Below are 10657 nucleotides of genomic sequence, written 5' to 3'. Positions count from 1 at the left end.
AGCTAATCCCTGAACACTCATTTACTTTCAATGTATAAGAAAGTACTTGGTAAAAGACTGCTTCTAAATCTGAAAAGGTTCAAATAGTCTACAATTCACAATTTCTTTATATGTATAGGCATGGATATGATATGCAAATGTTTTTAAATTATAGTGTTTAACCAAACTACTTGACTCCTTAATCTCATTTCCAAAGGAGCTGAGATTAAAGAGTAAATCCCCAGCATTCTTCAGAAACAGTACCAGCCCCAAGAGCACCAAGCCTTTAAAAATATTTCCATACATTATTTCTTTTATTCCTTTTAATCTTTTTTAAATAAAGAGGGGAAAGCACTTATCTCCATTCAGTTACACAGAATCGGAATGCTGCTATGTGACAGAAATCATCACACTAATGCACAGGAATTGAAGTCAAGCAACTTTGGTCTTGGCGGAATTGAATTAAGTCTTGACCTTGTAAACATTTCCGTTGGAGGTAGAACATACACATTTGACTTTTTGTCAAATAAGGGATAGTAAACAATGATTCTGAGATCCTAATAAATTAAAGGTATTGTAAAGGCATTAAATATACTTTTTAAAAGAAACCAAAGATAAAAAGGCACACAGATGTTTAATAAATTAGAAAGTGAAATGTAAATCTTCATAGTTGAAATGTTTGCATCTTCAGATCTTCACTGGTTTTATTTGATAATTTTGAAACTATGATTAATAATGGCTCACATTTTAAACTCTTAGTGTGCATGACAAACTCTGCAAGTATCTCCATTCACTATGGAGTTGTCCATAGTACCAGTGACTTTAAAACAATGTCAGCCACTGCATATTCATTTTTCTTTACTCTTATGGAAGTCTGAGTGAATAATGATATTTGCACAGTAGAGATTTTTTTTAAAGTTTTAGCACCCCCTCCCACATTGGTGGTTTAAGTGCCTCCAGCTGCTGTTCCCATGAACACAGTGTTGATAGGTGGTAAAGAGGACACCATTTCTCTACTGCTTGTTCCATGGGAGTCCAGGGTTTCTTGAGCTGGATACTGGTTGGAAGTTCCATACATACATTGGGATGAGGAAGAAGGAATTGGGGTTTGCAAACTGGAAGCTGTAAGGGAAAATATAATCAGCAATTGAAAATTGATTGACATTTTCTTTTCTCTGCAAATGCCTCTCATTTTAATACCCTGTATTTATTTTTGCACTTAGCACACACACCTATTCTAAATTTGAGCCTGTATGGTTTACCAGAGCAATCATCTTTTCTTCCATTTGTTCCCACTTTTCTAGTCTCCCAGAAATTATTTCCTCTACATATTTCACAAAGAAAACTCCATTTCAACTTAAGTGCTACCACCAAAATATATCCCCCAATCAACCTCCTCTTTCCATCTGCACTTTCACAGTTGTAGTTCAAACCACCGTCTTTTCTCTCCTGGACCAACACAGCAGCCTCCTGACTGGTCCCATGATCTCCACCTTTGTCTCACCCACTCACCTTCCCGAGAGCAGCCAGAATGATATTGCTGAAGACTAGATCAAACTTTCACTCGTCTCAAATGCCATAGTGGCTTCCGATACCCTTGGAACATGAACCAAGCATCTTACCCTATGTAGATGGGCCCCTGATTTTTTATTTATTTTGCTCTACTCTCTCCTTCATTCAACATGCTTAAGACACACTGGCCTGCTCTCGGCCCATTGATTTTTTCAAACTTACTTATTCTGATTTCAGCGGTTCTGCATTCACTGTTTCTTCTGCCTGGAACTCCTCCCTCAGATCTTCACATCTTTGCCTCCTTCTCATCACTCAGCTTTCAACTCAAATGTTTCTGCCTCAGGATTCCTTTCTCAGCTGTCCTACCGAAAGCAGCTCCTCCTTTACTATCTGTCATTTTACTCTATTTAATCAGGTTCAGAGTACTTGACATTATCTTTTTAATGCATTTGCTCATGTATTTATTGCCTTACTGTCCCTCTACTAGAATGTAAACTTCTTACAGGCAAGAACTATGGCCTGATCACCACCATATCCTCACATCTAGAATGGGGTCTGGCTCCTAGTCGGTTCTCAATAAAATTCATTAACTGGCTCACTAGCCCTGTATTTCCCTCATATATGGTTGCTGCCTTCTTATTGCTGACATGACATGCTCTCTGTCTAAGAACCAGGCTTTATACTTAAGAAATAGTTGAACTCAATTCTCCTTGCACTACTTATCCACTTATTCTATCCCCTCATTTTACCCTGCAGCACACTTTGTAATCTACTTGTAAGCCAGCTCTGATAAACTAAAGCTTAGACTCCACCCTACTCTTAACCTATGTTTCGTCAAAGCTTCCACTATCTCTTCAAGTAAACAGAACTAATAGTAACAGTAGCAACACAGTACATTTTAGTCTCATGGTGAGAAAACTTCCTGAAGTGGAATTTTCTGCTTCATTAGAGTAACCTAGAAGCAATGACCATTTGCAGATAGCAGAAGATGAGCTGCTAGATTCTGCTCAGGGAGCATGTGTGACAGTGACAGGAAGAGAAGGAGTACTTCCTATTGAATTATTGGGAAGGTACACTGAGTGAGGAGAGATGAAATTGATTTCATTTTCCCTTATGCTCTGGTTGCGTGTCAATGCCCTCTACTTATGCTAGTCTGAAATCAATCTCATTGGAAGACTTTAACCATCTCATATAAATATTAACACTCTGCTTTGATACTTAGTGAATATATACTTGCCCTGTGAAATCTTATTAGTATTTTTAGAAACTAAATCTATAGTGACTAAATCTGTGTTATTACTAATAACATACTAATTATTATTGCAGAATTTCTTCATAGATGAGGATTAAGAAATGTAACCTGGTTGGAAGAAGATTCCAGGAGGCTTCACGGCAAGCACACGTTTTTCTTATTTTTACTTACATGATATGTTAGAGAGCAATAAAAATGGCAACATTTTCTACAGAGGTGTTGAATCACATTTTACATAAGAATGAGAAAATGCTAGTAGCACCCATCACAGGACACCAGTTTTTTTAAATCTTGGAGTGATTTTTGGATACTGATGGAGATCATGAGGCCTAAAGATATCTCTTGGCACTACAACTGGGTCCAACACTAATCAAGAGTGAGAAAAGGATATTAGTACTGCCCTTTTAAAACTTACAGTTTTAGACTGCATTTGACAGGTCATATTAATCTTTTGCATACTTAATAGATACCAGCTATTTTTTTTGTAAAAAGTAACAGATCTAGCAGTAGGTTGCATAATAGAGATATACAGAATAAGAAATGAAAAACTGTTACTAACTGTGTAGTCAGATACAAAAAATATAACTTTAGATCCAAGGTAATAAATCAACCGTGGAAACATGCTTGCTCAGTTCACCTCAGCATATCTCCCTCAAGTAATGTTGCATACCTGAGGTTAACAACTTCTTAAAATGTTTTCAAGAACTACTAAAATAATTTACCTAGGACTGGAGTTCGACATGCAACTGGAGATGATGTGTCTGTGTAAAACGAGCTGGTCTGTTTTCTACCACTGTCATCTAAAATGTTAAGTGGATCGTGGATGTCACTGTAGGGGGGCAGTGAACGAATGCTGCTGATGACAGAAACGTGCTGATTCACCATTGATCCGAGCCTGTGAGACTCTGGGTAGTTTATGTTGCTTCCATAGTATCCTGTAACAGAAAATGTTGAGAATTTGCTGTTAACTTACTACAAAGAACTTTCAGGAAGGAAAAAGGTGACAAAGTAATGAGGTGACGTCCTAAAGATATCAAACTGTAAGTATTACATGTGTATCTATACATGCTACAGAACTGGATTTGTGCTTGTACATGGATAAGGTTTACTGTGCTGTTTTTTGTGTTTTTTAACACATAAGAATTGTAGCATCATACATAATTTAATACAATAATTATAGCATAATACATAATTTAAGACATAAGAATTGTATTAACTTTAAGACCAGATTACACTTCTGTCAGATTTCCCTTATCTAAATTAACAAGATCTACCTTTGAAGAAAAAAAAGCACTATCACCTGTCACAAAAATACTACTTTCATGTATAGATGCATGTTTAGGGAAGACAAAGACTGGCCTACACTTAGGAGAAAGACACCAAAGAAGCCTACACACAAAGCCTATTTTGGTGACTCAAGGTCACAGGTCTCTCTAATTCCCTTAACTTCCTATTTTTATTGGTCTGTTTTGGTCCCAATCTTTAAAATCTGCTTTTAGTTATCAGGAAGAAATATTATCCACTAAAAATGTTTTCAAAAGACAGAACATTCTTCTTTGGGGCTATTAAGGTAGGTCTCAAACATATGATTTAACTATCTTTTTTTTTTTTTTTTTAACATATGCGGTATTTAGGAGGACAGCTGTAGGCCGGGGGTGGTGGCTCACACCTTTGGGAGGCACCTCAGCATTTTGGGAAGCCAAGGAGAGAGGATTGCTTAAAGTTGGTAGTTTGAAACCAGCCTGGGCAAACATAGCGAGACTTTGTCTCTAGAAAAAATTTAAAATATAGACAGGGATGGTGATGCATGCCTGTAGTCCCAGCTACTTGGGAAGCTGAGATAGGAGGATTGCTTGAGCTAGGGGTTTGAGGCTGCAGTGAATCATGATCCTGCCAAGCACTCCAGCCTGGGCTACAGCATAAGACCCTGTCTCAAAAAAAAAAAAAAAAAAAAAAAAAAAAGGAAGAAGGGCAACTTTAGGAAAGCCACAAAAATTAGGAAATATATATGTATGTGACAGAAATCAGCTCCAAATGTCTAAGATTCCATGATCTTTGGAAGCCTTAAATGAAAGGACATGCTAGTCAGCAGAGGTGGAACGCAATGTCTGATTTTGCCTCATTGCCATCTCAAAAACCAAGAAAAATTCTTTTAAATATCAATACCATTTGGTGAATTAGGAGGCAGTGTTGCTCCTTGGCAGCTGGCAGCTCCTGTGTTGCTCAAGAAATTGAAGCTTCCTGTATTTAAAAACTGCATATTGTGTGAATCCTGGGCTTGCAGGGATGGGCCATAGCTAGACGGTGGCCGGGAGTTATATGGAGACCCCGCACAGCTGCCACTGAAGAAGTCTCTTGAAAGCTGCTGTTCAGTCCAAGCCATGCATCGACCATGCTCGGTGTGATGAGGATAGAGTCCTGATGTGGAGTGGGGCTGTGCCCTAAACACAGTCTGGTAGTTAGAGCTGGTGCTATAAAAGTCATGATTGGCTTGAGGGAGAGTGGGATAAATGGGCTCTGGGTATGTGGAGCAGTGTGATGGAGCTGACAGTACTGGGCCCACACTTGGGGGCCTCCCTGCCATTGGTCCTTGGTTAATGACACTTCCTCGGCTTGCCATGGCTGGAGAAATGGGTGGTGTCATCAGATGACCAGCATTCTGTGAAAGCTCCATTTGACCTGGAAAAAATCACCAGAACATTCCTTTAGTGTCATATTAAAGTAGATGAGCTCACATCTTTAAAAAATATTCAAAAGATTTATTAATGTATTGTTTTCCAGCTTGCTTCATTCCTGCCCTCCAAAAATAACTAAACTGAAAAGCACCAAAAATCCAGAATTTAAAAAATATAATCACAACACATGTATATATCACAACAGTGGAGACGTGGATTTGGTGACTACAGAGGAAAGTCTGCGATGGCTTCATGGTTTCTCCACAGGTAGCATGGGGAGGACATGGGTGTCTGCTGCTCATATTTCCCCATAATTAAAAAATTAGCTGATTGTTAAACTGTTTGATTTTTAGGGTAAAAAGAAAAAGTCACTAATGTCAAAATGGCCATGGCTTCAAAGCAGTCAATTCAAAATGTCATGCAAACACCTCTTATAAGTAATGTGATTTATGAATGCCACCAACTCTCTGGGCCGCCAATGTTCCGTTGGTAGAAATGGACCCCTGAACTATAAGGCTCTTCTAGGTTTAAAATTCTGTATATCAAATGAAGTAATGTATATAAAAAGATTTCAAAAAAGACACAAGGCAATAAGCAGATTTAAAATATTCCCGAGTAGCTAGTTCAAGCCACCAAATATTCATGTTGACACAAAGAGAACCTTAGACCAAAAGGGAGAATTATTGTAACAATTATCCTAAAATGGCCGAATCCAGTTTTTTTGTTTGTTTGTTTGCTTTTTTGATATGGAGCTTCACTCTCATCACCCAGCTGGAGTGCAATGGCCTGATCTCAGCTCACTGCAAGGTCCGCCTCCTGGGTTCAAGAGAGAGTACAGGCGCCTGCCACCAAGCCCGGCTAATTTTTTGTATGTTTAGTAGAGACGGGGTTTTGCCATGTTGGGCAGGCTGGTCTCAAACTCCTGACCTCAGGTGATCTGCTCGCCTCGGCCTCCCAAAATGCTGAGATTACAGGCATGACCCACCATACCCAGCCCGAAACTACTTTTTAAGGAAGGAGAAATAAAGTCTCCTCAAAATCCAGAAATACGCAACCCATTTTTTTGATCTTCAAAGCATCTTAAGAATTTTATGTATACCTCATCTAATTATTTCTTCCACTAAATTAACTAATTATTCATACTTCTAATATAATTTATGGAGTGTGTCAAGACATGATACCTGTGTTAATAACAGTATTATTACCATTGCTGAAAATCACAAAAATATTATAAATCTTTATTAAAACTCAGTTAAGGTCATCCTTTTTTATTGTTGGAATTCCTGGACTGGAAGTTATGAGTTTTAAGAAAAATGAAGCAACAGGCTTCTCTGAGATGTGCTGGAGCCTAAGCAGTTCTCTTTAGCGTACCTGTGAGCGGCATGTTGTCTGTGTTCCCAGCAGGGAACTGGTGCAGAGCAGGGCCTAGGCCTCCAGGTTGACTGGATGGCAGAGGGAGATAGGTTGTCTCCACATGGCTTTCATTCTTCACAGCGTCGCTGGAAACCATGCTCCCTTTATTACGGTTGGCCAGAAAGCATGAACTCGGAGAAGCAGTGAAAGCAGCTTTACTCGCATCTGGAAAGAGTTTTTAAAATGGGAAATTTGAGATTTTTTCTCACATTCCTCGTAGATAAACCCAAGTAAAAGAAAATGAAAATGTTTCATTGCTGAGTATTTAATCTGGAAACTACTAAGCAATGTTTCCCATGGGAAGTGAGGTTGGCAGACCTTTGCTCTTGACAGTGATGCTAGGTTTTTTTTAGCTGCATATTTGCGGATGTGGATGTAGATAAGGAGCACTAAATAATCCAGTTTGGAGTGAAGTCTTCAAAATGCAAGTTGCCCTATCCTGAATAGATGTGTTTCCTTCCTTCTCTAAACTCCTATAGAACTTATTTTTACACCACTTACATATGTAGTATACCACATGTGTCTTGAATTACAGTTATTTTTTGTATTATAGTCATTTCTCCAACTTCACCTTAATTCCCAGAAATTAAGATCACCAATTTTGTATACTTCAGAGTTTCCAGTAAAGTACTTTTGACTACATAGCAATGAGTGAAAGAAAAGTAGTGCTCCAATAGTGTGACTGTATGGTGAGAATTAGTAATGACATGTTTGGAGAAAAACTCTGAGATTATGATAAACCCACTTAATATCTGAACTTATAAATTCTTGAACTTAAGATTAAAACAAAGAAATATGCAAAACAAAACAGTTATTTTAAGTTACCTGAATTCTTCATATACTTGTCCAATAAATTCTGTAACTCCTGCTCTTTGTCATTATTAAACTGGGTCTCCATGGCCAGGAGAATGTATTCATCAAGAAGCATTCGAATCAAATGAAAAGAACCTTGTTTATGGATGGAGAATGAGGAGAGGACAGTGTGAAATGTAAAAAGGGGAGAGAAAGAGAAGGAAAGGGAAAGAGAAGTCAGTTATCTTTGTGACCATCTCGCAACACTTTACAAGGAGCAACTGAAATAAACAAATACTTGTTGGACTTTAAATGACCTGCTAAGACCAACATGCTTAACTTGGATCTCTAATCTTTCTGTGTATTGCCTGCCCTGCTCACTGTGTGTACTGTCCTGCCAGCTCTTTGGCCACTAATTACATCAAAGGAAAATACGGATGAAAGTGAGACATGCTTTATGCTTTAAGAGGGCACACATTGGAGTGTGTGTGATAAGCTTCAACTTGGGGAGAATGAGCTCTACTCTGCTCTATTTCTGTTTACTTTGTACTAAATAATTAGACAATGGCCAACATGGTCTGAAAAAAGGCAAGTAAAGAGATGTCTTTCTAGCCTGAAACAAAATATTCTTAGATTTGGCAAAAACTAAAAGAGTAATTTTCAAGTGAAATATGTTCTGGAAAACTAAAACTTCTTTTAACTATTCAATAGATTTTCCAACAAAAGTATTTTTCGTAGTAAGGCCAGGCTTCAATGCTGTATATTTTATAAAACTTTAAATATAGAAGTCTATTTCAAATAATAGACAATGTGTTTTGTTTATTCTTCAATACAAATTCACTGATTTTATTTAATTCTATAGAACATTAAATAAAAACAATTTAGTTAATTGTAATCTCTTTCATAATGTGAAGATTTCCTGAAATGCAGCTACCAAATGCAGAGTTACTACTCATGAGTTTAACATTATAACTATAAAATAGGAGTCTCAGGAATTCTAAGGAAAAAGAAGGCATTCAATTTTATAAAAAGCTAACGTAACCCTATTTGTCTCCCAAGTCATATAGAACAGGAAAGATGGGTCAGAAACATGAGACCGTGTCTTCTAAGCTGTTTTTTGATTCCTGGAGTGCAGCTATATGGGTGCTCAGAAAAGCTGCAGAAATTTGCCATATTGCAATGAATAATAACTTTGGAAAATAATGTCTTAATTATCATTTGTTTAACAAAGAAAATTTATCCAAGCACTGATGGAATGTAATGATAATAGCTGCTATGCATTAAGCATTTCCTGAGTGCTAGGCAATTTGTTTTTATATACATCATCTCACCAAAGTACCTATACAACCCATCGAAGAGAATATTCTTCCCCTTCTTCAATGAGCAGATTGGCCCATAGCCAGAGACAATCATTGTTAGGATTTAATCCTGCTTATGGTCTGACTCCAAAACCCAGGCTCATAAATACCATTTTCTCATAGCTCCATATTCAGATACAGTTTAAGAAGTGATGATGTAACATTTTAAAAATTGACAGGAACTGTGACTGAGGAACAAATTATATAATTCATGTAAGAACAGTTTTATAATGCACATATGTTACCAAAACTGGATGCATTGTTCAAGGTGAGATTATGCATTACTCGAGCACCAAAAAAACTCCACTTTAACAGAAAGTCTTGAGCTCTCTTCTTTAATGACCTTCCATTTTGTTTGCTGGTCTAAAAATAAAGGAACAAAATGAAACTATAAAATCTGTCCTCTCAGTACTACATGCATCCTGTGTTAGATCAAGAAGTAAATAGACTGTCTAACAAATGGACAGATGGCATGGCATTTATTTCATCAAATAAAACTATCTGTCCAGGGAATTTAATGTTAGCCTGTCTTTGCTGATGTTTTAAGGGTAATAAGTCTTTATTCAATATGGCTTTGTTTCCTAATAGAATTAGACAACAAAATGAAATAATTTTCAAAATATTTTTATCTTTTAATTTTTCTTTGACAGAGCTTTAAAAAGAACAGAAGGTGAGGTGTGAAGGAAGGGCTATATATTTTTGTGAATGATTAACTCTGACTTCTTTGGTACTGAATGATAATCTATTTTCCTTACAGAAGGAAAAAAGTCTCCAAACTATAACTAGTTTCCTTGATATGGAATGGCCAACACCAACTAGTGATGGATATATTTGTTCTTATTGCTTATTTCACAATGGGTGACTAGGTTAACCAAAGAAGGTGAAGAAACCACAGAGAAAACACAAAATATTGAGCTTTTGGAATTCAGAAATGCAAATGCTTAGAACCATGTTTTCCATCAGCATTTATGAAATCTTGCTTTTTAGAAACGGGCCAGATCATTCCAGTTTCTAAGTTTATCTTTCTCTACTGATGTTACTCAGCTGTAATGTTATTGACTGATAGGGAAGGCAGAGCATCTTGTAGTCTTTCGGCAAGAAAGGAGAAATATAATGGAATCCATGCCCAATGCTCTCAAATCTTGACATATTCCTAATTTCAGTATTTGGCCTGCCTTATTCGTAGAGCATCAAACGCTTTTCAAAGCCTTTACACACACAGTCTTCCACCCCTCTCCCCCCAGACAAAAAATTATAGCCAGTTTAGCATTTACTCTTTACAAGGAACTTATTTTCTGAATCTGTCATTAAAAAGTACCTTAATAACTCTCTGTTCTACCACAGTATCCAACCATTCAATAAAAGCCTCCACGGTGGCATTCTTCTTAAGGAGATCCTTCAGTTCTTGGAACACAGTGATAGAGTCATCTACCCAGGAAAAAAAAAAAAAGAAAGAAAAGAAAACAGAATATTGTACTCTACTTGGAATCCAAGAGAAAACCTAAAACTTGGAATCATCAATACTTTGATAGCATGAAAGGGAAAGACAGATAAATGTGTGAAAAGAATTAATATCATATCTTGAAAACAGTAACAAAAAAATCCTTAGTACTGTACTCTTCAATGGTGTGTGTGAGAGAGAGAGAGACAGGATCTTGCTTTGTTGCCCAGGCTGG

General features: G+C 37.2%; 1 protein-coding gene across 1 annotated transcript in view; it reads right to left on the bottom strand.

The window, feature by feature from the left end:
- Positions 1-274: 274 nt before the first annotated feature.
- The window catches only part of RFX6 (regulatory factor X6), a 54929-nt gene continuing 44546 nt past the window's right edge, over positions 275-10657 (bottom strand). Inside the window, exons 13-19 of the mRNA XM_003827580.6 lie at positions 10300-10409; positions 9227-9344; positions 7657-7779; positions 6790-6996; positions 4910-5422; positions 3466-3678; positions 275-1101 (exon numbers count right to left, since the gene is read on the bottom strand). Coding sequence (XP_003827628.3) covers positions 926-1101; positions 3466-3678; positions 4910-5422; positions 6790-6996; positions 7657-7779; positions 9227-9344; positions 10300-10409 — 1460 coding nt within the window. The 3' untranslated portion in view covers positions 275-925. The remainder of the gene's footprint in view (positions 1102-3465; positions 3679-4909; positions 5423-6789; positions 6997-7656; positions 7780-9226; positions 9345-10299; positions 10410-10657) is intronic.

The sequence above is a fragment of the Pan paniscus genome, chromosome 5, assembly GCF_029289425.2.
Source record: "Pan paniscus chromosome 5, NHGRI_mPanPan1-v2.0_pri, whole genome shotgun sequence".
Classification (NCBI taxonomy): domain Eukaryota; kingdom Metazoa; phylum Chordata; class Mammalia; order Primates; family Hominidae; genus Pan; species Pan paniscus.
Note: the sequence above shows the minus strand (reverse complement) of the source record. Positions and strands in the feature narration are given on the sequence as shown.